Source organism: Bos indicus, chromosome 3 (genome assembly GCF_029378745.1).
Source record: "Bos indicus isolate NIAB-ARS_2022 breed Sahiwal x Tharparkar chromosome 3, NIAB-ARS_B.indTharparkar_mat_pri_1.0, whole genome shotgun sequence".
NCBI lineage: Eukaryota > Metazoa > Chordata > Mammalia > Artiodactyla > Bovidae > Bos > Bos indicus.
This window is the reverse complement of record NC_091762.1, coordinates 83,839,444-83,866,401: the sequence shown is the minus strand read 5'-3', so window position 1 is coordinate 83,866,401 and position 26,958 is coordinate 83,839,444. Positions and strand designations below refer to the sequence as shown.

General features: G+C 40.1%; 1 protein-coding gene across 4 annotated transcripts in view; it reads left to right on the top strand.

Moving 5' to 3' along the window:
- Positions 1–26,958, top strand: part of PATJ (PATJ crumbs cell polarity complex component) — a 383,422-nt gene that overhangs the window by 327,759 nt on the left and 28,705 nt on the right. For all 4 annotated transcript variants that reach the window (XM_070786441.1, XM_070786442.1, XM_070786440.1 and 1 more), the window contains 8 exons: positions 1,057–1,140; positions 6,660–6,853; positions 9,389–9,536; positions 10,668–10,754; positions 14,557–14,671; positions 15,408–15,445; positions 18,764–18,886; positions 19,643–19,747. In XM_070786441.1, the coding sequence (XP_070642542.1) occupies positions 1,057–1,140; positions 6,660–6,853; positions 9,389–9,536; positions 10,668–10,754; positions 14,557–14,671; positions 15,408–15,445; positions 18,764–18,886; positions 19,643–19,747 (894 nt within the window). The remainder of the gene's footprint in view (positions 1–1,056; positions 1,141–6,659; positions 6,854–9,388; positions 9,537–10,667; positions 10,755–14,556; positions 14,672–15,407; positions 15,446–18,763; positions 18,887–19,642; positions 19,748–26,958) is intronic.

Sequence of the window (26,958 nt, the reverse complement as noted above, 5' to 3'; positions counted from 1 at the left end):
GGGAAAGGGAGGAAAATTGTGTGAACATAGCAGTTGAATATTTTTTTTAAAATAATCTTACCAAAACATGTAAATAATTGGGTGCTCAGTCAGCTCAGTCATGTCTGACTCTTTGCGACGCCTACGGACTGTAGCCCACCAGGCTCCTCTGTCCATGGGATTTTCCGGCCTAGAATATGATATATAGGTACAAATTCATCTGGAAGCATCCTTAGGAAACTGAGATAGTTGTTGATGGTTGTTTCTGGGGAGCTGGACTGAGGGCCGGGTGCAGAAGGCAGTCCCTTTCTAGTTCACCACACCCTGCAGTTCTGCTTGAGTCCTTTATATTGGTACTTTGTATATGTTATTTTTATGATGATAAAAAATTTAAGGTTATTACTTCAAAGAAAAAAATTTTTTCATTCATTAACCATGAGACGCTTTCCTCAACCAAGCCTTACCTATCTTAACGAATTGTCCTGATTCTGTGGCTCAGAATCCTGAGTTCAGGAGTTAATTTGCCCAAGATTACATGATGCCCAAGAGTCAGGATTTGAGCCCACATCTATTTTACACATAGATCTGTGAATGCCCTTTCCCCCACCCCAGGCTCTGTCCTCCAGGGCTAGTTCATTCCACTTTCTTGTCTTTAACTGCCCAAGTAATGAGGCCTGACAGACCCCCTTCATCAGGCCACACATTTATGTCAAATCCTTGAATACCAATAAATACCTGAAACCATGTTTCAAAATATACCATAAAATGTAAATGAGAATGACACATAGTTCACGTCAAGTTTATACACAGCAGCAGCAGTATGGAGTTAAAGTAAAGCACATGGGGGAAGTTTAACTTGAAATGTTAGGCAAAACCAGTCCTAAAAGAATGAAATAATAAACTTAGGAAAAATTAATTATACCTCTGAATATACCATAAATGTGTCTTTTGTTTAAGTCAAATAAAAATGGCTGTATTAACAAATAGCAAATTATGAGTTGCTGCCTATAGTTTCATTGTTGGCTTAAGGAAACATTTCTGGTTGTTAAAAATTAATAAGCATTTGTTTTTTTATAGGATGCTATAGTTATACATGAAGTCTATGAAGAAGGGGCAGCAGCCCGAGATGGAAGACTTTGGGCTGGTGACCAGATATTAGAGGTATGTGATTATGCATTCTGGTTTATACCAGCAAGTATGGGTCCTAATTTAGTGACCTTGATCCACAGTCACTGTACCGATTCACGGTCTTCTACTCAGTTATGTTGTTGTAGTCACCAAGTTGTGTCTGACTCTTTTGTGACCCCATGGACTGTAGCCCGTCAGGTTCCTCTGTCCATGGGATTTCCCAGGTAAGAATACTGAAGCAGGTTGCCATTTCCTTCTCCAGAGGATCTTCCTGACTCAGAGATTGAACCCATGTCTCCTGTACTGACAGGCAGATTCTTTACCACCGAGACACCTAGGAAGCCCCTACTCAATTATATCCTCACTTATTTCTTTCTCAGTGTGACAAAACATGTACTTTATTCTTTTTTCTTTTTTGATGTATATCAAATAACTGTCAGTAGAATCATGACAGATTATCAATCTAAATCTGTCTGTGAAAACTTTTTTTTTGATTAAAGGGGAAAGTACAACTAAACATTCTATAATCAGATGAAACTATAACTTCACAATTTGATTTTCTTTTTGCTTCCCTACTATACCTTATAAATTCCCTTCTAAAAGCACATACATATAGATGTACACATAAACATGCACATCTAGTATTTTAAAAAACTTTATTGCAGCTTTAAGTATTAATATTATTTTCTTATTCCTAGTACGTATTGGCATCAAATGGAGATCCCTGCCCTGGCACCTTTGTTTCCTAGCTGATGAAAATGTAGAATCCTCTCCCTTTAGGTGGTATATGGTACTTATTAAAAATTGAAATGCTTAACTTGCCTCTTTTTAAAGGACTCTCATTTAGCAAAGGTGTTAAAGCCTTTTAAAAAGAGCTGAGGCTGGCAACATCTAAACTAGGGAATGGATGAATGGAAAGTTAATGCCAGGCATTCTGGTAGGTGAAACTAAAGAGCATTTTCAATGGTGTGAAACTTTTAGGCAACATTTCTTTGTTTCATTGGATGAATTTAATTGAATAGTTAACATTTTATGGTGGATATGTGCAGTTTTGCTTTGCAACTTTAATATAGCACATTATGAATGACATCATAGAATTTTATTTTTCCCTTTGGTGGTTCAAGTCTGCCTCCCAAGATGAAACCAGAGATATAATTAAGGGTAGAAAACATAGGCAAGAAGGAGTTAAAAGAGAGACCAGGCTGACTGCATATTAAATTCAGGGCAAGTTATTGGGTTTCTCTGCAGGCCTTTACTGCGCTTCATCATTGGATTAGGACATATTCCCAGTGCATTCATTAAGGTGCAAGTGTATGAGGTTAGAAAAATAAATGTAGCCTCTTTGGGAATTGGCGTGACTGCTTTAGCATACAGCACCGTTTTTTGGTGGTCAGGAGTTTTGAGAGTTTTTTCCCCCTCTGTAGGTTTTCTAAATAACTGATACTATCATAATTGGCTTTACAGAGGGATAGATTGAATATTCAAAAGAGTACAGATACATACAGGCCTTGATACTTAACATGATATGTAAGCCCACAAATTTTTCTGTAATAGTCATGTGGAGTTAAATCTAATATGTGCATTGCTTTATTGTGGCAGTGGTTGCACAGGTATAAATTCACAGTATAAACTGTATATTTTAAATATGTATAGTTTATCTTATAACAGTTATACCTCAATAAAAGAAAATTTTTTAAATATATCTACTCGTTTTGAGTTGACCCTCAGCTGTAGCCATTCTCTTTCATAAAATATATTCATGTACAAGTGAACACTCAGGATAGAGTAGCATGAAGAAAGCAAATGTGTTTTAAGTGCAAGGAGAATTTGAAAGGTCAACTAAACCATTTCCTGGCATCTGGCCGAATTATATTACCCAGTGTGGATGGATGGTCTACACTTCTCAATAAAAATAGCCAGATAGGCTCTTCTCTTACACCAGGCAGGATCTTGTCCACAAAAGCATATTGTGTGTTTAGCTAAGAAATGTACGTCTCAGTTTGGTCAGGGAACACGTTTCCTTCCTAAGTAGCCGTAGACTCCACATTTGAACTTGTTCTAATTGTGGTTGCTGTATATGGATGTGTAATGAGGCCTAATCAGCCTGGAGTCTGCAGGTTGCCTCAAGAAGAAGACAGGCAAACTTTGGTAATACATTTCCGAACAATGGCCTTTCTGCTTTCGAGAGTTCTCTGCATGGTGCAGCCTGGCCTTCATGAAAAGTGAAAGTGAAGGTGAAAGTTGCTCAGTCGTGTCCGACTCTTTGCAACAGCATGGACTATGCAGTCCATGGAATTCTCTAGGCCAGAATACTGGAGTGGGTAGCCTTTCCCTTTTCCAGGGGATCTTCCCAACCCAAGGATCAAACCCAGGTCTCCCGCATTTCGGGCAATTTATACCAGTTGAGCCATAAGGGAAGCCCAAGAATACTGGAGTGGGTCGCCTATCCCTTCTCCAGCAGATCTTCCCAACCTAGGAATCGAACCAAGGTCTACTGCATTGCAGGCGGATTCTTTACCAACTGGTAGCTCAACCCCAGATAGTTCAGTTGGCCTTCCATGGTTTTATACTATTGTTTTATGTTAAATTAGGACAAGCCAGATTTTGCTTACAAATATATAGTGAAATAATAGCCTGGCAAGATTTATGATTCTATGATTAACATGGGCTGTTTTCTTTCTGGTTCTTTTTTTAAGGGTCAGTCCCTCCTCTTACCCTTCCTCTATTCCCATTATCCTCTTCTATTTTTGTGCAAGTAGGGGAAGAAAGAATAGAGAGCTAATACCTGGTTTTCCCTGTGGAATAAAATAATGAGGGGCTGCTGCCCTAGTTTGTTTATTCTTTCCTTCCAAAACAGCAACTCATCCATTTCCCCACATGCCTTTCCTCCCTCAGGGACATGATAGACCCCCATGGACAACTGGGGCTTCCTATGATCCTTCTCAAACAAGAAGCCCTGCTGTTACCACTCCTCATCCTTTACAATCAATATTCTAATGCATCTGGGGCTTATGTAAGGCACTTAATACATCACTGCACCATATTCTAACCACTCAGCAATGTTTCTCTTACAATTATTGGTGCATTTAGTGATGCCTCTTGGTGGCTCAGTGGTAAAGAATTTGCCAGCCAATGCAGAAGACATGAGTTTGATTCCTGGATCAGGAAGATCTCCTGGAGAAGGAAATAGCAACCCACTCTAGTATTCATGGCATTCCACTCCAGCATTCTTGCCTGGGAAATCCCAAGGATTGAGGAGCCTGGCGGGGTACAGTCCATGACATCACAAAGAGTCAGACAGGACTGAGCAACTAAACAAGAACTTGATTCACAGATGAGAAAATGAAAACTTTGAACTTGCAACAGATCACTTTGATTTGAACAGACATCTTGATGCTGGTATTTAGACTGAATTGCTTTTGTAATATTAGAGTTTAATGACAGTGCTTTTAATTAAAACATAATTGTTAAGGCCTTTCAAAGGGTATTTTAGAGGCTTAGAGAATTCACCTTCAATCCATGGAGGTAACTATATTTCAGTTGAGTAGCAGAAGTGGTCTTGTGTGCCATCTATTGGAATACAGGAAAATAATCAGCTCAGACCACATTTTCTGGAGACATTGTTTTCCCCTTTGTCTGTGGGTTTACCTCGTAAACAAAGGAAGTGCGATCATGGCCCTCAAGTAATAGCTAATGCTGTCACTGATTACCAGCCCTGACTGTAGTTACTTCAGTTCCTTGTAAAAATATGTTTCTATTTTCTGTCAACCACATGTCAGGTCCTGTGCCAAACGTACTACAGGGTTTATTTCATTTAATCCTCACAACAAAGTACATAGATACTATAATGATTGTTGTTATCATTATCTCTAATTCATGGAAGGCAGACTTGAAACTCGTCTTGAGTTATCTCTTTAAGGTTTCACATAGTAAGTTGAAATCGGCACTCAAAGCAAATTCTATCTATACCTAAAACCTATCCTTAACTATTGTTATTCTGGGTGTTGTTAATCTAAGTGATTCACAAACCCACCAGGATATATCAGAAAAGAAAAAGCAGCTTGAAAATTAGGCTTTTAAATATTTTCTTTACTCACAGCATCAACTTTAAATAATCACTCAAAAATCACTTTCTCCAGGAAGGGCTCATTCCTCTTTTCTCCCATCTATGTAATCACTCTTTAAGCACAAGTAGTGAGTCTTTAAAATGTTAGGAGTGGAAAAGCCTTAGCCCAGCCCCTCATTGTATAGGTGAAGGAATGGCAGTCCAGAGATAGATGGACATGCCCAAGCCACACAGACTGAGACCAACATCTTGAGAGAAACTGGTCCATGGCCTGGGCCTATCCTTCCCTTGGTTTGACTCTTTTCGTAACTATGACCTTGAAGAAGGGACCTACAACTCCCTTCTTCTGAGTCTGGGTTACTGTCCGTCAATTTGGCCCATGTGTCAAATTGACTTAGCAACATCCATACTAGACTTTCTCTGTGGCTGGGGCAAGTCTTAGAGTGAGATGAGGCAGCACGGTATGGAGACTGTGGCTGGAAAGATAGTCTGGGTTCATATTACGGCCCCTACACGTGCTAGCTGTGTAACCTTGCTCAAGTCACTTAACCTCTGCATGCCTCAGTTTCCTCATCTGTAAAATGGAAATATTATCAGAGAGTTCATGTAAATGCTCATAAAGGGCTAATTTAATTTCAATCTCTGGATCAGAAAGATCTCCTGGGAAAGGAAATGGCAACCTATTCCAGTATTCTTGCCTGGGAAATCCCATGGACAGAGAGCCTGGTGTTCTATTCAATCCCATGAACAGAATAGTCCATGAGGTCGCTAAAGAGTTGGACACCACTTAGCAACTAAACAACAATAACACAACCATTTGTTAAGTGAAAAATAAGTTGGCTATGATTTCCATTGAACAGACAAGGGAAATGGAGCTTCACAGAGGTTACACAACTTGCCCAGACTCACATGACTGACTAGAAGCAGGGCCTCAGTGTCACTCAGTGCTGTTTCCAGTATATTTGCTGTCTAATGCATGGCCCTATCTATACTCACTTAGATCCAGATTCAAATCAGTGGACTTCAGAAAGTATTTGACCATGTCAGAAATATCAGCCCCTCATTTCCTCCTGGCCTGTTCTGAAATAGTCGTGATGTTAGCAATTAAGAGTGAGGATGTCAAATTCAATCAGCAAACTGAATCCAAAAAATGCTGACCAAATACTAATATTAATTTCCCCTTTGACCTCAATTGAATGAGCCAAGTAGTCCCTGCTGTCTCGTGTTGAGTCCATAGTAAAGTTCACAGCTACCTAAAATTGCATTATCATGTGACTAACCCACCCTCTGTAATTACTTGAGGCAGGGGAGTGTAAGGGCCACGTCCATGGTACTTGAAGCAGCTATGACTGCTATTGGGCACTCCCTGTGTGCTTTGGAACTGGCTGGAAATTTCTGGAGGCTTTCCACTGATTGGGTCAAGGAGCTGCTGAAGGCAGAGAGGTCTCTGCTATTGCATCCCTGTCTCAGATGCCTGTTGTTTCAGGTTAATGGGATTGACCTGCGGCGCGCCAGCCATGAAGAAGCCATCACAGCCCTGAGGCAGACCCCCCAGAAGGTACGACTGGTGGTGTATAGAGATGAAGCACACTACAGGGATGAGGAGAACTTGGAGATTTTCCCCGTGGATCTGCAGAAGAAGGCTGGTCGAGGACTGGGCTTGAGCATCGTTGGAAAACGGTAAGGAAATGGTGTCAGAGTCAGGATTGATCAGTCTTGTTCCTTCAGAGTTCTAGGGACTAAAGCTGATAAACACTGAAAGATAAAGCCATGTATAAACTAATGATGTGATTTCTAAAATTAACATGTTTATGACTATTTGAATGAGATAGGTCATGTTACTAAGCAAGACCTTAGCCAAGAAACATGTCATATAAAGTGAAGTGAAGTCGCTCAGTCGTGTTCGACTTTTTGCAACCCCATGGACTGTAGTCTGCCAGGCTTCTCCATCCATGGGATTTTCCAGGCAAGAGTATTGGAGTGGGTTTCCATTTCCTTCTCCAGGGGATCTTCCCGACCCAGGGATTGAACCCAGGTCTCCCACATTGCAGGCAGACACTTTACCCTCTGAGCTAAATCAACCCAGACTGTTCCTACTTTTTTCCTCTTAAAGAGTAAAAACAGAGTCAACAAGGTTCTTTCTACTTGGAGTCACTTAGATCTAAGGCTGGCAGGGGTTGATTAAAACGACCATACCTAAGAAACAGCTGGTAGCAAGAAAGAGATTTACATATACAGTGTTGGGTTAGGAAAATTGCTCTACCATGGAGTGCCATGTTAATTTCATACTCTGTTAAACCAGTTGAGGAGTTACTGAAACTAGCTGAGTTGACATGGTCAAGAGACATTGATTCTTCATGACAGTAGTCTTCTATTAAGAAAGATATCCTGCAAATAATAGCTTGCACCAAAAATATAGGTAGATCCTGGTGACCAGGCTACTCTTTTGAAATCTATGCTCCTTACCCATGTGATAGGAATTGCAGTAATTATTTCAGAACAGTATTAGTAGACTAGAGAAATCAGTAAGATCTTAAAACTGTAGTTCCAGCTTCCACAGTTTACTGACTTTAGATATCTAGTGTGTATTTATTCCAACAGGGCTGCAGGATTTTCATGTGATGCCCCAATATAGCCTTAAAAGGTATCAACCATATTCTTAGGAAGAATCAAAGTTGGTTTTATATGTTGTGTCATGTATCCCCGCTGACCTCTGTTGACTAGCCTGGTGCTTTGTTCCAAATGGTCTGGTCTATTATTAAGACATTAGCTACCATTTTTGAGCACTGGTTTTGTGCCTTGTACTGTGTAGTCATGATCTTATATTTTATTTCAGCACCATAAAACCATCACTTTGGAAATGTATTACAAAACAAAAGAGCTGAGACTCATATTTATAAGCATACTCGGTACACCTGTGGGTGCAGAATAACTGATGGAGCCCACGTTGAAGCTTGCTTTCTTGTTGTGATCATACATGTGCTTGGAGAGAGTCCTTTTAGAATAATGGTTTTTTCTTTATTGTCTCATAGTGAGTGGATTGATGAAATAACCTTCATACAAAATGAGCACTTTAGATTGAGTTTGTAAGGAACATTTACATTCTTAGCACAAAAGGTTTTATTGTAGAAGATCAGATGTATAAGCTCTCAAAATTCTTTGCCTAGCAATTCCACAACTAGGAATTTATCCTAAATACAGGCTGTAGATATGTTATTCACTGCACATTGCTTACAGTAGCTAGAGAAGTAAATAACCTATATTTCCATCAACAGTTTACTAATAAATGAATTTAGCGAATAGTAATAGTTCCTTAAAACATTGGGTAAGCGCCAAGTGGTAATAAAGACCAATTGCCAAAGTGTGTTAAGTGAAAGAAAAAAAGTTAAACAAAGCTGGAGGGAAAAAAAGACTGTATGTTCTTTTATATCCATTTACACACGTATGTACCATACACACGTGCATTGCTTTTGTATCCACAGAATATTGGTCTTCCCAGGTGGCTCAGGGGTAAAGAATCCATCTGCCAATGCAGGAGGCATGGGTTCAATCCCTATGTTCAGGAAGATCCCCTGGAGGAGAAAATGACAACCCCCTCCAATATTTTTACCTGGGAAATGCCATGGACAGAGGAGCCTGGTGGGCGGTAGTCTATGGGGGTCACAAAGAGTTGAACACAACTGAGTGACTGAGCTCACATGCACACAGAATGCCTCTTGGAGATAATAAAGAAATGGGAAACACTGGTTATTTCTAAGAAGGGAATTGGGGGCAGGGAACAGACGAGAGGGGAAATTTTCAAGGTCACCCCTTCTTAACCTCTTGAATTTTGAGACATATACTTATTTATTCATCAAATAAATATAACTACTACCTTAAAGTAATAAAGGCAGGGAAAGAGAGGAAGAGTGAGAAAGAGACTAGAAACAGATGAGATGGTAATAATTGAGCTAATTGCTAAAGAAATACTGTGTCTAACAGTACTTAGCTGTTTTTTAAAGTGAATTTCCATTTCATTTCACTAAAATTATCCTCTTGCAGAAATTATGCCCTTGGGCCAGTGAAAGTGAATAATACAATAGGCAACATAAATACATATAAGCTATTTAAAGGGTGAGCACTCTGAGGCTTATCATTTGGGAAGAATATCTGTAATCTCAGGTTTAATATAGAAATATTGGGTTGTGCCATTACTCTGCTTTATGGTATTCACAGAAATGGAAGTGGAGTGTTTATTTCTGACATCGTGAAAGGTGGAGCCGCAGACCTTGATGGGAGATTAATTCAGGGAGATCAAATCTTATCTGTGAATGGGGAGGACATGAGAAGTGCTTCCCAGGAGACGGTGGCCACTATCCTCAAGGTGAGTCCGTAGCTGCTTTCTGCCTGGCTGGTATAACTCAAGTCCAATGGGAGTAGTTCTAATTTAGCTTTTTTATAAATGTGTTGAATTTTATAAAATGCATTGATACTGGTTTTTTACTAGAGACCTAATCTCTGATTATTTTAATCAATTAGGAATAGCTCCTAAAGAAAGCTATTGTATTGACTAACAGGATTGAGGGGAACCTTGTTTGGGGGTTTAAGCTAGTTTTTCATACTTTTGAGAATTCCAAGTACCCGCAGTTGTCCTCTAAAACCATTCAATGGGACAGGTTCTCCTGGAGTCACAAAATGTATCCTTTTCCCTTTTGGGCTATATTGTCATGAATTCATCAAATTCAGCTTTTATTGCTTGAAGGCATATTAAAGATGCTAAAGACCAAATCCTCCATCTCACAATGAAGTCTTGACCAAAGTAGAGTGGCATGCCCAGATACCAGAGCTGTGCTTGAGGAGTTTTTCTGTCTCTCAAGCTGTTTCTCACTGAGGCTGTAGAGTGACTGGGGCTCAAGATTCCCTTCCAACTGACTGTTGCTGCCACTTGGACCCTACCTGCCTTGGAAGAAACTGGTGAATAAAAAATCCTTGTAAATAGCCATTCAGCTCTCACCAGGTGTATCTTATTCTGTTTCACAAATAATAGTAGTTGTAGGAGCTTTTACAAAATAAATGAATTCTGTTTCTTTTAAAATCCTGATCTTCTAAAATAGTTAACTATCAGTTATTACTCAGGAGAGGACTTCTATCAGATTACCCGTGTGTTACCTCTGTGTTTGATTTTCCCCCATCCTCCTTTTCACCACTTTTTCTTCATCATTTCACTGTTCACAAATGCTTTCATCAGGAGGGAAAAGAAAGAGAAAGGAGGTGAATTGAAATATAATCTTTTTAACATGTTTGAAGAAGTCAGGAAATCATGAGATGAGTAGTATTGACTTGATAAATGTTTGTGACCTTACGTAATTTTTTTTGATAACAGAATTTCCTTTCTACCTGTGGCCTTCACCAGCCATTTATGTTCTTGGCTGCAGAGATCAGTGGAGGCACTACCATAATAATTTAGGACACAGATTCTACTGTTTTTCACCTGTTCTTTTCTTGTCTTCGCCAGTGTGCACAGGGCCTTGTGCAGCTAGAGATTGGAAGACTCCGAGCTGGTTCCTGGACCTCCTCGAGGAAGACATCACAGAACAGTCAGGTTGTTGATGGCTTCCTGTTAGACTCACTCACTCACCTGTCCCAACCGGGAGAAATTTTTCCATTTCATAAACGATCGTTTGGAAATAATATGTAATATATAGCATATCCATGACACTAAGTTTGGTGTACTTTAATGTGTTTGAAATAAAAAATGAAAGGTGGGATGGAAACTCATTAATCCCTATATTTTTCTCTCCTTTATTGCCTGCAAATATTTTCTTAGAACCACTTTTCTCTCCCACTATTCTATATTGCCTAGGCATTGCATGTACACAGCTGTGTTTATTTAAAAAAAAAAAGAAGAAGAAGCAACATCTGGTGGCAATTTGACCCTCATTAGCACAACATTGTTCTATTCATTCAATTAAATATTGCTATAAAGTTAACTTGTGAATAGCCACTCACACATGCTGAGGGCAGTTAATGGTATATTCCTGGGAGAGCAAAGTATGGGGGTTTCTCCTGTAGGAGGGAGGCCTTAGTGGGTGATATTTTGTGGGTTAGCAAACATCTCGTTTATTTGCAATGCTGATGTAAATGCCACTTTTTTTTCCTAACAAAGTATATTTCACTGTATTTTTTTTTCACTGTGATGTCTGACAAAATCAAGATGGTAGACCATATGTTGTCTTATTTCGTATATAATTAAACTATAGAAATGTACATGTGACCCCCTAATCCCCTTTGTGGGTTATTAGATGGGCCTTTGTTTTGAGGTTAAAAGCATGATGACTTTTGGTCTCCTTCCTGATTTCCTTAGACTTAAAACCTCTCCAAGGCCTTTGTTTGGAAGGCATTCTGGTTTTATGGTTAGCCCACAGGTGCTTCTGGAATCCTATTAGCTGCCCCTTTTGCCTCATTTATGTTAGGAAATGAGTGAAGAAAAATACCATTGTTCAAATAGAATCACAAGTTAGTTGGCTCGTCTTAGGTAATTTTTAGGGCAAGCAAACCGAGTAAACATCGTTAAGTTTTTTGGGCTTTTTGTTGTTGTATTTGCATTTCTGGCTTATATAATGGGCAGCAAATATCATGTGTATTAAAAGACAGTGAGTGGTGCAGTAGAATTCTAGACATCAATAAATGGTGAAAATTCTGATCAGACTTGTATCAAAAGTGGGAACTTGAGATTCAAAATAGTTGTCTTGGGGGTGTGGGTTCAATCGCTCTGTTGTGTCCAACTCTTTGCAACCCCATGGACTGTAGCCCACCAGGTGCCTCTGTCCATGGGATACTCCAGGCAAAAATACTAGAGTGGGTTGCCATTTCCTCCTCCAGGGGATCTTCCCAACCTAGGAGTTGAACGATGTCTCCTTCATCTCCTGCATTGCAGGCAAATTCTTTACTAGTTGAGCCATTAGGGAAGCTACTAGTTGTCTTGGCTTCTTCCTTAATGGAAGAGTCAACTTAAGTGATTTCATCAAAGCCCCTTTGTACATAGGGGTTACAATGTAGAATAGACAACACTGGAGATGAAATTTTTCTTCCTATAGAGTACATGAAGGTGACACAGAAGAAAAGGAGTTTGATAAACTGAAGAGAACGAGAAGGCCTCCCAGGCAGAGAATGTAGTGTAGGCAGAAGCACAAAGGGGTACAAGGAGCTCTGTTGTTTTAAAAAGAGTTTGAACTGACAGGTGGGGTGGTGGGGAGAACAGGATTTCTGTCCTTGAAGATTGTATACAGGCATCCAGGAGATTAATAAAGTTCATACTCAGATGAATACAAAGATAACAAATTTAGAGATTCTACCATTAAATGTCAAAAGCCCACCATTACAGTTTATCTGGTAGGTAAACGTGAGTTGTCATATTTTGGAAACCTGTGATGAAGTATCAGATACTTTTCTCTAACCTCTTTACACAGAATTTTCATTTCAGAGGATAGAAGTTTAATTCAATGTTAAGAAAAACAGCAAATATATTCTATCCTTGCTTTATTTATTTATTTATTTTATCCTTACTTTATCCTTAAAAGTAAGACCCACATGAAATGCATCTGTACTGATAGGTAGCTAATGGGAAGGAGGCCAGTAGCAGGCTGTGAAAAGGACGTGTCCTGCATCTTCATGAACTGAAGACCAGCCCATGACCCAGATGGAGAAAAAGAGAAAGCTATTCCCAAGCATTTCCCCTAACAAAGAAAATATAGTAAAATATTAATTTTGGAATCTAGGTGGTATGTCTACTGTATCATTCAACTTTTCTATAAATTTAAATTTTTTCATATTTAAGGAACATTAAAATATTAAGCAACTTGCATCATACTAAGGAAATGGATCACATTATAATTTGTTAGGTGATAATTGTAGTCTTAGATTTACTTTAAAATTTTGAGGCAATTAAGGCATAACCTTGAGAATTTGATAGAAAAAAGTTCTTTATTCATTATTGATGTCATTGTTGTGTGCATTGGGAAGATCCTTCACTGTGCATATGATTTTCATTAAATAGCCCCAGCCAAACATGGCTATAGATTATCTAAATTTATTTAAATAAACATTAGATTTATTTAAAAGGACAGTAATGAAGGGGCACTAGTAGTAAAGAATCTGCCTGCCAGTGCTGGAGACATAAGAGACTTGGGTTCGATTCCTGGATCAGGAAGATCCCCTGGAGGAGGAAGTGGCAACCCACTCCAGTATTCTTGCCTGGAGAATCCATGGACAGTGGAGCCTGATGGGCTATGGTCCACAGGGTCACAAAGAGTTGGACACGACTGAAGTGACTTGGCACAATGGAGGGATAGCAGATTGAGCTGAATTATTACCAACTCTAGGAAAATCTTTGAGAAAAAAATTTTTTTAATATTCCTAAAATAACATATTCCCTTGATATTTGCTGCTTTTTCTTACAGTTGAGCATTCTATATAATCAAGTTCCTGTTGATCTAGATTTTCAGTTCAGTTGCTCAGTCATGTCTGACTCTTTATGACTCCATGGACTGCACCACACCAGGCTTCCCTGTCCATCACCAATTCCCAGAGCCTGTTTTACCAAAATAGCTCATGTATTTGAGTAATAAGAAAATACATGTTAAATGCACCCCCCAATGACACTTAGTGTCATTAACTGATCATATGTAAACACTGTGTAACACACTAGGAAAATGTTTCTGATTTCATGTGGCACACAAAGAGCTGAAATTACTGCATGCTTTCTACCTTGATGATTGAAACTACGTATAAAAGCACATAGAATGGAGAATGTAGTGGAGCAAATGGTAAATGGGGTTATTTGCTGCTGCTGCTGCTAAGTCGCTTCAGTCGTGTCCGACTCTGTGCGACCCCATAGATGGCAGCCCACCAGGCTCCCCGATCCCTGGGATTCTCCAGGCAAGAACACTGGAGTGGGTTGCCATTTCCCTCTCCAATGCAGGAAAGTGAAAAGTGAAAGTGAAGTCGCTCAGTCGTGTCCGACCCTCAGCGACCCCATGGACTGCAGCCCTCCAGGCTCCTCTGTCCATGGGATTCTCCAGGCAAGAGTACTGGAGTGGGGTGCCATTGCCTTCTCCAATGGGGTTATTTAGGATGATGGAAATAGCAACCCACTCCAGTGTTCTCGCCTGGAGAATCCCAGGGACGGGGGAGCCTGGTGGGCTGCCGTCTATGGGGCTGCAGAGTCGGACACGACTGAAGTGACTTAGCAGCAGGGTGATGATAGAGGGAGTGTGAGTTTTCCTTTTTGTTCTCTTTTTTAGCCTCCACAGAATTTTCTATTACATGGTTATGGTTACTTCAGTAGGTAAAACAGTAATATTAAGTATGAATTTCTAAAACTGACCACTGAGTTTCCTTTTCAGGGGAGTCAGCATAGCACACACAGCAGTTTCCATCCTTCCCTGGCTCCTGTCATCACCAGCCTGCAAAACCTGGTTGGCACAAAACGAGCTTCAGATCCTTCCCCCCAAAATTCAGGTATTACTTCAGACACACCATCAGCAAAACCATCCTGTTACCCAATCTTTTTTAAAAAAAAATTTACTGGAGTATAGTTGATTTACAATGTTGTGTTAGTTTCAGGTGTATAGCAAAAATGTTTTTAAACCTTTGAACACGGCCACATGAGCCCCAAAGTTTCTGAAAGCCCTGTTCTAAAGGAAGGAAAGCCATAGAGATCTGTGTTTGAAATGTGCCTTAACTTTACACATGAAAAGAAGAAAAGCAGAAATCTAAAGTACTTCATAAAGGAAAACCATTTCCAAAGAGAAAATTTAAAAATTATGGGTCACTCAAGGAAGGTCAGAGTGTGTATCCCATCATGGGTGGGCCAGGGAAGGGGGGTTTTAAGTCTTTCCTTGGGTAAAGTTATCTTTGATTAAGGCAGAAAAATGTGCTGTGAGACACAAATGGCTCACCCTCCAAGCCATTTACTCACCATATTCCAAGCAACTGCTGCTATAGTCCATCTGCTTTTGTCAGACCAAATGATTATGGCCACATCTATCTCAAACAGAAGGACTTGCTAAAAATAGAGGACATAACCCCTGATAGATGGTCGCCAGTTAGAATTTTGAGAAAGGGTACAATGCCTTCTTGCCTCAGTATTCTCTCCTTAAAGACCGAGAAAATGATGCCATTTTCATGGGACAATATTATATCCTAGATATGTTATCTCTTACTTTTAAAAAGTTAATTTGTTGCTTTTTAATAGGCACAGATGTGGGACCAAGGACTGTTGAGATAATCAGGGTAAGTCATTGATTTTTTTTATTTTTTTCTGATTTGTTTTAGATTTGCATAATATGTACATCTTCCCCTCAATGCAATGTATTGGATTATTAGTGTGCTCTTTTAAGTTACTGAAGTAAATAAATGGTCTGTATAACACAGACATACTTAGAAAAATAAAGCAAAGCACGTTCATGACCACTGTGAATTTTTTGGTGCATCCCATCCACTTCATTTTGTGTACCATGTTTAAGTTTTATAAAAACAAACAAAAAAATGGTATCAATTAGACGTACTGTTGTAGCTTGCCTTTTTTACTTTACAGCATGGACTCTTAGTCATGCAAGTCAGTATTTTTTGACAGCATATGGCATGATTTTTGTCAGTTAACATAGTATTCCATCATATAAATGTGCTGTAATTTTTCTTAGCCAATGTCCTCTTATTAAACAAGTAGCATATTTCTCAACTTTTGCTATCTTTTATAGCAAAAGATATCTTTGTATTTTCTTTTTGGCTCATATCATGGGTGTTTTCTTTAGGATTATTTCTTAGAAATGAAATTGTTGGGTCAAAATCCACACTTGTTTTTCAAAGGCTTTTATACATAATGCTAAATTGCTCTCCGGAGAAGACTGTGTAGGATGCGTTTCAGTTCATAAAGTCATCAAGTCCTAATTTTCAGACTCCTGTGTGATATGCAGAGTGTTAGAAAGCACTTTTATTTTGCTCATGCCTATTATTAAATTTGGGATTCAAGAAGTAATGAAAAAAATTATGACTTTGTTGTATTCATAGTTCAGCTGTAGTAAAGTGATATCCAGCTTAACTGGGTTCTCTGGACTCAATTAGACTTATGTTTAAAGACACTTTACCATTTATTAGTTCTATGACCTGTGGCGAGTTACTTAAGCTCAGTTTGCTCATCTGTAGATTGGGCTTCTAACACCTCACAAGGTAAATCTTGTTGTTTGGATTAATGAGGTCATGCACACAGTGTACTTAGCAGAGTACCTAGTTCATCATGAATGTCCAGGAAGTGGAATCCTTTGTCATTGGCTGCAACTTTGACTAAATCTGCCTGATTATTCCAAGTATCTTTCCACCAGAGTGGCAACTCAAATGTTCCTTGGATGGGGAAGTTAAAATGTACCAATATGTGCATAATTATGGATAAATTAAAGAAACATCATAATGAATTTGAACATAACCAAATTATTCCATAAATTTCTCATTCCAAGATTTATAGCATATCATTTTCTGTTTTCTTAGTCATTTCAGCTGCTTGTTTTTACAGGCTTTTATAAAAAGGCCAGTTCCTACCCACCCTGTTTTTCTACATATAGTCAGAGCAGAAACTTTATAATGAAACGCATCTTGCCATTTGCATGTAGGGCTTTACTATTGATGCATTCAGATGCATATAGAAGCTGGGCACAAACTTTGGAAAACAGGGCGTTGAAGTTTTTTCTTGTATGGTTTTTTGGTCATTCTGTTCTTTTTCCTTTTTCCAACTTTACCGAGGTAAAATTGAAGCACACTGACCTATGTATATTTTTAAGTGATCAGGTAAAACTACAGAAGCCTTGCAACCCTGTAGGTCCTTTTTCCCAAACCACTCCCCTAACATGTATGTCCTTGTTATCATATCTTAACATGGGCTGCATAATTTGAGAGCCCTGCCAGACAATGGTATCATCTTGGCTTTAAACTGTCCTACATATTTGAAAGAACTTAAGAAAATTTGTCACATTTCCCTGGTTCTTTGCATGTCAAGTAACGGGGTTTTTCCGACCCTGCTAAATGTTATGCTATATAGACCCTGAAGAATGTTGTTTATGTTTTAGCAGTATCCACCCAGTTAGGCTCATATTGCAAGTTATGGTATGAGTGGTGGTTCAAATCTCAGTTCAGTTCCTGAGTGTGGGGCTGTCCCTCACGAGTGTGGCTTAGAGTTGAGCTTCAGAATTCTGTGGGTTCCCGGGATCCCTCTCTCTGACTCTTTCTACTCTAGTTTTCTTCCTTCATTCTCCAGCCACCAGGTCTCCTTTTCCTCTTTCCCCTGCCCAGAAAGATGAGTTAACCTCAAAGTTTTAACAATTTGCACCAACTTTATGGGGGCTTCCCAGGTGGCACTAGAGGTAAAGAACCCACCTGCCAATGCAGGAGACACAGGAGACTCGGGTTCGATCCCGGGATCGGGAAGATCCCCTGGAGGAGGAAGTGGCAACCCACTCCAGTATTCTTGTCTGGAAAATTCCACGGACAGATAAGCCTGGCAGACTGCAGTCCATGGGGCTGCAAAGAGTTGGACACGACTGAGTAACTGAATACAACAACAGCCAATTTTATAGCCCCTTGACTTCAGGTCAAAGCTGTCCGGAAAACAAGTGGAAAATGTACCCTCTGCTATTGTTTCTCCAAATTCTAGCTCTCCACCACAATTTGAGTTTCTTTACTTTTCAGAAGCCTCAGGTAGTTGTTCTGTAAGTTTTGGCAAGAGGTCTTCATTTTAATCAGTAGGAGCGAGATGCCAGAGGGTATGTATGCCACCATGTTGAAACTGGAACTTACCATTTGTTCTTTTAGTGAGTTTTAAAATATTAACCCTGTGATATACATGTAAGAGAAACCTGGACAAAGGCCAGGGTCTCTTTAGCAGAGTCAGAATGAGCCAAACAGTCTCACCTAATGATCTTAGGGAACATTTTCAGCCACGTGTTGCTTCTCTCTCCAAACTCTGTAGTCACTGCAGTGGGCGTCCTTGAAGATCCTTTGTTCTAACTCGGTCCTGCAGCTCCTTCAGAGCCAAGTGTGTTTGTTCACACCCAGAAGAGCATGATATGTGCGGTAATTTAATCATAAACACCATATGAGGACACACTTGCCAAGTCTGCATCAAAATTGGCCACTGAACAGCGGTAGCATAGGGTTTGCTTTTTTCTTTCTTTCTTTTTTTTTAAATTTTTTACTCCTACTGTTGCATTTTACTGAGCTTTTTCTGTGGTCCAGGACTCTACTATATCACCTCATTTAATCTTCAGATCAACACTGTGAGGTAGGTGGTTTTCTTCCCACTTTATGAAGAGATGGAAGCTCTAAGAGGTTAAGGAACTTCCTAGGACACCACCTCCCATCCCCCTGTCCCAGCTAATTAAGTACTTCAGTTAATGAAGAGCTGAAACACTGGTCTTTCTGACTTCAAAAGCACTGAAGTTAATTCCTATGCTCACTTGACCTCCTGTGTCACAGAGGAATTTTGTTCAGCAACTCTCTGGGGACCATCAGGTTGTGACTCTTCGTTAAACATATAAGCATTGTTTTTCTTCTCTTTTTTAGGAGCCCAGTGATGCCCTCGGAATCAGCATTGCTGGAGGAAAAGGAAGTCCCTTAGGAGATATCCCAATATTTATTGCCATGATTCAGGCCAGTGGTGTGGCTGCACGGACACAGAAGCTTAAAGTAAACAGAGCGGGTGGGGAAGTGCTCACACCATGTGATGGGGTGGGGTGGGACAGGACGTGGTTGCCAGGGGCAGTGGTGGGCAGTGGTTTAAACTGGAATTCCAGCAGCCATCAGAGACCCACACTGTGGGCAAAATGCATTGGCGACAGTTTGTACCTGAAATTCATTATGACCCTAAGCATATAAAAATATAGTTTATATCAAAGCTTCTCAGTGAAAGATGAAATTGCAGCTCATTTGCAAAGCTTCCCATATCATTTTTAGCACCACGTGCCACCTGAAATTGATTTTCACCTGAGAAAGATTTGACCTTAGAATCTTCCTTCCACCGAAAGCATCAACGTTCTTATGATTTTTTTCCCCCATCACACCTTAGTCTTAATTTAGGTGGAAAAAAATAAAGCAGAAAATATTTGGCTTCCTCATTAGAGCTTCATTGAACAGGTAATTTGTGCATCCCACTATTAGTAGCAAATGGATGTATGCAACACCACCATTGCCCCGGTACAAAAGTGGCCTGCCGGGCCTTTTAATAATCAAATCTGACCCCCTTCTTGTTTCTCTGATTGGTCTGTATTTGGGCGAAAGCCATAAAAATTCCTCATGCTTCTGGAGCATGCATACACAGTAGAAACACAGAATCTTCACAATAGCCACAAATGGGAAATATGACTTACAAAGAATTTTAAGCATTCTTCTCAAATTTAATTTTTCTTAATGATAGTGATTTTTCTCCCACTTTTGTACTTCCAGGTTGGAGATCGGATTGTCAGCATTAATGGGCAACCTTTGGATGGGCTGTCTCACGCAGACGTGGTTAATCTGCTGAAGAACGCCTACGGGCGCATTATCCTGCAGGTATTGCGATCAATGGAACGCGCAGCTGGGAGAGGCAGATAAGTGGCGAGCAAAAACGATTGAGCGCCACTGGCAGGAGGCATCACCACCCAGCAGGGTGCTTGCTGATGTGAATTATGAAGGTTGAAAGCAAGAAATTATTATTTTTATTCAGAAATTCTTTAATGCCACCCATACAGGCAGTGAGCATGATTATATGAAAGCATAACAAGGGGAGAAAAATTACTCTTTGCTTCACATGATAAATCAACAAGGCTTTTAGCTTCTGGTGTTCTTTTGTAAATCAGAGTTTGCATGGAATAGGAAATGATTTCTTTTCTTATATCCCAAAACTGCATCTGAACTGTCCAAGCGCTGTTTTCTTCCAGTCCTTTAAAGGACAGGAAAAGTAACAGTGCTTTTTTCCTGTAGCATAAATGATTGCCAGCACTGCTAAATACTACATAGTAGTCATCAACTAAGGCAGACAATCATATTTCAGCTGTGGTCCCCAAGAGTATTCTCCAGAGGCACAGGGAAATATACCAGGAAGTAGAAACAAGGTGTGCTCTTAGTCACCCCTCCTTCTCTTTCAGCACTCCGAGTATCTCTGAGATTGATGTCATGCACTGAGCTAGAGCAGCGACTGGCAGCCAGTTTCATTACCGAGCTCCCCCCAGAATCTATGATTATAAACACCATCCTTCTGCAGGGGTAATATTAAATGGTCTATAGGTAAAAAGAATAAAACTCACCATTTAGTATCTCAGAGAAAGGGCTAGCCAGCCCCTCTAATCATTCTAGTCTTTAATAAGTTCGAATTGAAAAACCATTACTTTGGGGAGGAACAATTTATGGTGCTTAAGTCTCACCATCTCAGAGGTCTAAGTCAAAAGTGCCAAAATTTAACCAAAGTCGGTGGCTTTCAACACATGGAAGGGAGTTGTAAAAGACTGCCAGGGGTTTCCAGGGAGTTTATGTGATAGGCAACGTATTATTCAATGATCTGGGTCCCCAAGTTTCTGTTGAACACAAATGGAAACTGAGTGGACTGGGGGTAGAGTCCCAGAGACGGCTTCCTCATGTCCTCATCCTCAGGGGTTACCTGTCATTTCGCCTTCCACCCCTCAGTCTTCCTCAGAGCCTGCAAATCCTGGCTTTTTCTTGTTTCCAGCTCTTGCCTTTCCTTCGAGTTATGCTGACCCCTAGAGGCCATGCAAGTGCAACTCTTCAATCACAGAGCTGTGGCCCATTAGTTATACAGGATTTTACCAGAAAGTTGTTTCAAAGGATAACTATGTACAGGAGGGGGTTGGGGTGGGGGGAGGGAGTGGGGAAAGTGTTTCCCTTAGTGGAATCTAGTATTATTGACGTTGTTATTTTCCAGCGTAATTTATTCAGCTCCATCTTCTGCACAAAGAAACGGGAAGGCACAATGTGAAAGTATGACATTCACCATGTAAAGTTCCTTAAGTGGAGATGAGCGCACGGTCTCCCTGTGCAGAAGTTAATGCTCCATTCAGCCAAATTGCCACTATTAACATACTTCTGAAGGGATTCCTTATTTTTCCTATTTCTGCATTTTAAGAAAATGACTTTTGGTTTCAAAGCGTTCTCTTGCATTAATTACATTAGATGGTGGTGTTATTTGTCTAACAGGTGCTGTTAAAAACGTAATAGAATCCTTTGGGATTTTGACGGTTGTGATCTACTCAACTCTGTATGTGTATGTGTGTGGGTATGGGGCATACGTGCTGCTAAAAGCTTTAGAGACAGAACTCGGGAAATTCTTACATCTTGTGTCGGACGCCTTTCAGTTGCATAGTTGTATTCACTTTAATTGAAACACTGTGCATGGAGTGGTACCAGCAATACATTATCACAGCTGACTTGTCAGTAGGTGATTATTTTCATGATCAGGTGAGCCAGCCCAGTGGCAGAGCAGTAGGAAGGTCAGATAATTGTGTCTGATGTTGTGGAAAATACTTCTTGTTGGTGCACATGCAAAGCGATCAGCAACTGCTGATGGCACAGGGAAGATTAGATCTGGGTCAGCAGACCTCGGGGTGGAGAAGGGGAAGAGAGTGGAGGAGACCACCAACACTTCTGGAAGCTTCTTCCTGTAGTTTAAATTGCTAGTGCTAGGTATAGTAAAGAAGCAGCTATTCCTGCCCTTGAAGTCTGATGGTATCTTATTGTCAAATGAAAATTGGTCAGTGGGAATTGATTTGGATGTAGGGATCATTTTAAATATTCTCAACTATATTTGGAGGTAGAGTTTGCCTGGATTTGCCTGGTTTTGAAAGTTTGCCTGGTTTAGCACTTTTGTCTATGAATTACCATCCAACCTTTTTTGGACAAAGCCAGATAACCCAGACTCTTATACAAATTTTTGTTTTTACCTCTTTCTTTGAGAACACAGAGGATAAAATGAGTGTATCAGGGATTTTTGTCACTACAGGAGCCTGTGGGGCTTTCTCTGGATCCAGACCTTTTAGCGTATAGAATGTGGATTAAGGCAGCAGTAACTAAACTAGGAAATACAGGAAGGGTATGTTGGGAGAGAAGAGAACGTTGTGTTTGGAGGCACCCAAGGTAGAGATATCCAGCAGACAGAGGAAGTGTGCTACCAAAGCTTGGGAAGACTTCAGTGCTGGAAATGGGATAAACATGGCCATCCACAACTTCTTGGGGTTGACATTCCCACTGCCTGACACATACTTCATAGGTATTGGCTGAATAAATGAAACAGTAGAGACAAACACAGAGAATAAGACTTGGAATCAGTAACAACTATGGATAGCAGGAGAAGGAATTTCTTGGCCAACCCAATAGCTTATGCTTTTCTCTTTGAAAGCTTTAGAATGTAGTGTACAGGTATTTTTCTTCTTTTATTTAACTTGTTCACTTATTAATGGACCTTAAGTTAAATTTACTTCATTTCTTGTTTTTTCTCTCTTTCTCTTTTTTCAGTTCCTCGATGTTGGACGCTGGATCTCCTGAATTAATCCTGTGTCTTATTTTTTCTGTTTCATTTTCAGTCTAGGGGTCCCGAGAGAAGTCACTGTTTTCTCTATATTATCTTGAGCATGGCATGTCTCTCCTAACCAGCAGTTGGGCCCTTTTACATCAGTTTTTGTTTGTGTGTGTTTTGGAAGATGCCCTCAAGGACCTCCCAGACACACGCTTATTAATCCCCCTACTTCTGACTCTCTTCTGCTCCCTGAGAAAATTAGGATATACTCCAACAAAAGAAGAAAGTAAGAGAGAGGGAAGCCAGGGGATCCAAAGCTGAGGAACAGGGAAGTCCTAGGACAGCTATGCAGCAGGCAGAGAGAACAATTTATCCAAATTGAAGCAGGGAGACCAGAAGACTCTAAGAGAGATTCCTCTGAATTAAAGAGGGAAAAAAGAGGGACAGATGGATTACCTTGTATATTTAACTGCATTGGAGGTTTAAGGTCAGGTGGAAAGTTTGGGGCTGAATTATTATAATATATAAAAAATTAAACAAAATGAGATTTATTATTAACCTTGAGGACAATAAACTTGTACCAAAGAAAGGGGGAGAGAAATGTAAACATACAACAGTAGTCGGCTCAATATGAATAACATTTACGTAAGTCATAATAAAACCAACAGAATGAAACATCATGACGCATGAAACATTAATAGCATGACAGTTTGAGATGTGTTCATAGGAAAATATGAGAGTTAAATCTTTGAAGTTGAAATAAGATTGTTGGAAATTGTTAAAACTACAAAGATTTAAGTATTTAACACATATAAAGAAACACAGGAAACAAGTAGAACTTAAAAATATAAAAGGTAAGTGTAAGATTTTGGCAAGCTAAATTTTCATCTGTTGGAATAAGTAGTCTATAGATGTGACTGAGTAGTCTATAGATGTGATCAAGATGATAAAGTTCAAAGTAGTCTTATAAAGTATATTATTTAGCTTATATCTCTAGAATTGAAAAGAGAAATATTCAGTATGTCTCTAGGGAATAAGAGTGTTGAATTTTTTATCATGTACTATATTACTTAATTTTATATCATGTGCACACAAAAGGAAATATCCTAGAAAATTCCAGGAGTTAAGAATACAGGTCCTAGACCCTAAAGGAGAAAAGAATTTTAAGAACACGGCACTTACAATGAGACAAAAGTAAATAAAACTGTGGGAAGGCAGCTGTCAGATCAATCACTGGCAATCTTTAAAATAATTGATTTCTCCCTTTCAAAGTTGGTGGCAAGTCAGTAGAATGCAAGGGACTAGTTGGGAGCAAAGGACATAGGAAAAAAGATGGAGGTAATGTTATTTCTAAAAAAGAGGGTAAGAAGTGTTTCACAGCATTTGAGTCTGATGGCTTTCCTTTGAGGATAATCATTTTCTATGAATGAATAAAGAAGTGATTTTGACATTTGAGAAAAGCACTTCTCAAACTTCAGCATGCTCCAGGATCATCTGGAGGGCTTGTTAAACAGATGCATTGCTGGGTCCCACTCCCAGAGCTTCTGATTCTGTTGGACTGGGGTGGATCCACCAATTTCCCTTTATAACAAGCCGCCAGGTGTTGCTGATGCTTCTAGTTCAGAGAGCAATCTGAAACCCACTGGGTAGTGCATGCTTTAGAGATGAGCAAAGATTTGCACTGCTCTTTTCTCTATGTCTGGAATACCCATCTCAACCTACCAGTATCCCCTCTTTATAAAGGTACATGTGAGTAGTTCTTAACCTTGATTGCCCAATCAAATTGCTGACTCTAGTATCAGTTCCTGGGTCTCACCCCATGGAATTTGGTCTGGGATGTGGCTTGAACATTGGAATATTTTAAAGCTTCCCACATGATTTATTATGTAGCCAGGGTTAAGACCAGCTATCTGTGAGGGTTCCTTATGGGTAGAAAGCCAAGTGGTGCCAGAAAGGGGGTGATAAACTTCAGGAAATGGACCAAGAGCTACCGGTTTGAAAAGTTGAAGTGATGACCTCAGGTAAGTTCTGTAGGACATGTAGGTTTTAGTGTCAGAAAGTTGAGTATTTTTGAATACTTCAAAAATACTTCTTCAGCTTCCTCTAGGAAACTGGATCATTTCTCCTTTCGTCCAAGGTTTCTGTGAGAATTAAATGAGGTGTAGCATTTAATAAAAATAGTGGATTATAAGCGTTAAGCATTCAATAAAGTGGAAAGTGAAAGTGTTAGTCTCTCAGTCATGTCTGACTCTTGGCGACCCCATGGACTGTAGCCCTCCTGGCTCTTCTGTCCATGGTATTCCTCAGACAAGAATACTGGAATGGGTTGCCTTTTCCTCCTCCAGTGGATCTTCCCAAACCAGGGATTGTACTGGGGTCTTCTGCATTGGCAGGCAGATTCTTTACTGAGCTACCAGGGAAGCGTTAAATAAGTGATTCTTTATTGCTGTCTGTCTGTCATTGCTTCCCAGGTGGCCCTAGTGGTAAAGAACTCACCTGCCAGTGCAGGAGACATACGAGATGTGGGTTTGATCCCTGGGCTGGGAAGATCCCCTGGAGGAGGAATGGCGCTCCAGTATTCTTGCCTGGAGAATCTCATGGACAAAGGAGCCTGGTGGGCTACAGTCCATGGAATCACAAAGAGTCTGACATGACAGAAGCAACATAACACACACTTTATTACTCTCATTATAATAACATTGTCTTGAAGTCAGAGGAGGCTAAAATTCCTCTTAAAATCCTGGAAGTGTGGTGGTTTTCTAGGTGGCATTTGAGATGTGTGCCATCAGATGGTGATGTGGCCAAGTCACTTTGCTTCTTTTTACTTCATTTTTGTGTTCCCTGGTGGCTCAGAGGGTAAAGCGTCTGCTGCAATGCAGGAGACCCAGGTTTGATCCCTGGGTTGGGAAGATCCCCTGGAGAAGGAAATGGCAACCCACTCCAGTACTCTTGCCTGGAAAATCCCATGGACAGAGGAGGCTGGCAGGCTTATAGTCCATGAGGTTGCAAAGAGTTGGACACGATTGAGCAACTTCACTTTCACTCCATTCCAAACTTAAAACATTTCACACTTCAGACCATGTTTTTAAAACAAATACATTAAAATCAGTGTATTCTGATGTTACTAGAATCAGTGTCACTAGATTCTAAATAAAAGCTTTAATCAGATGGGCTTTCTACTCCATTAAGTTACACCAAATGCCAGGCATGGGACAAAGCAAGCTCATTTTGATTGTTCTGTAATGTGCCCTCATCTTAAGATGCCAACTTTCTCAGGGGTCACCTTAACCTGACAGTCTTTCTCTCTGTCTCTAGTGTATTTGTACTGTGGATCTAGGATGCAAGTTGGGCATGAGTGTGGAGTTTGTACAAGATTTTGTTGTTGTTGTTGTTTAATTGCTAAGCTGTGCCTAACTCTTTTGTGACCCCATGGACTACAGTCTACCAGGCTCCTCTATCCATGGGATTTCCCAAGCAAGAATACTGAAGTGGGTTGCCCTTTCCTACTCGAGGGAATCTTCCCAACCTAGGGATCAAACCTGTGTCTCCTGCATTGCAGGAGGATCCTTTGCCACTGAGCCACCAGGGAAGCTCATTGTAAGATTTGGGTCCTAACAGATATAAGGCTAATCTCATTCCTTTACAAGACCAGCAAGTCAGGAAAGTTCTAGGCAAGAAGCTCAAGCTTTTATGCATTGTAATGTCCTGGATGTACATTTGATGCAATGTAAATACTTAGCTGGAAAATATTTTCACTTCTCAATTCTTCAAAACATAATCCACCCCAAACCTGTTTTTGAGCAAAGGTACTTATCCTAGGGTCTATGCAATAAAGACTTGTGTTTTATTATTCAGTTAGAAAATGTACCAACATACATGGCTCTGATATAGAACATACAATTCCGATTGAAGTTTTGTTTTTAACAAAAAGATTAAATGTCACAAGGACCTAAATAAGGCACGAAGAGAGCATATCAGAACAGATACCTTCCTAAGGTCAAGGTTTAAGGAGACAAAAATCTAAGGAGATAAATATTGAAGGAGAAATGCTCTGGGAGGGGGAAATTCATTTGGAGGGGGAAACATGGAGTGAGGAGTTGGGGCAGTTGGAGGGGGAAACACGGAATGAGGGGTTGGAGCAGTTGGAGGGGGAAACACGGAGTGAGGGGAGAATTCATTTGGAGGGGGGAACACGCTTATTGGTTCTTCCTCTTCCAGGGATTCACGGGTCTCTCTTTGTTCCATAAGTTGAAAGGAT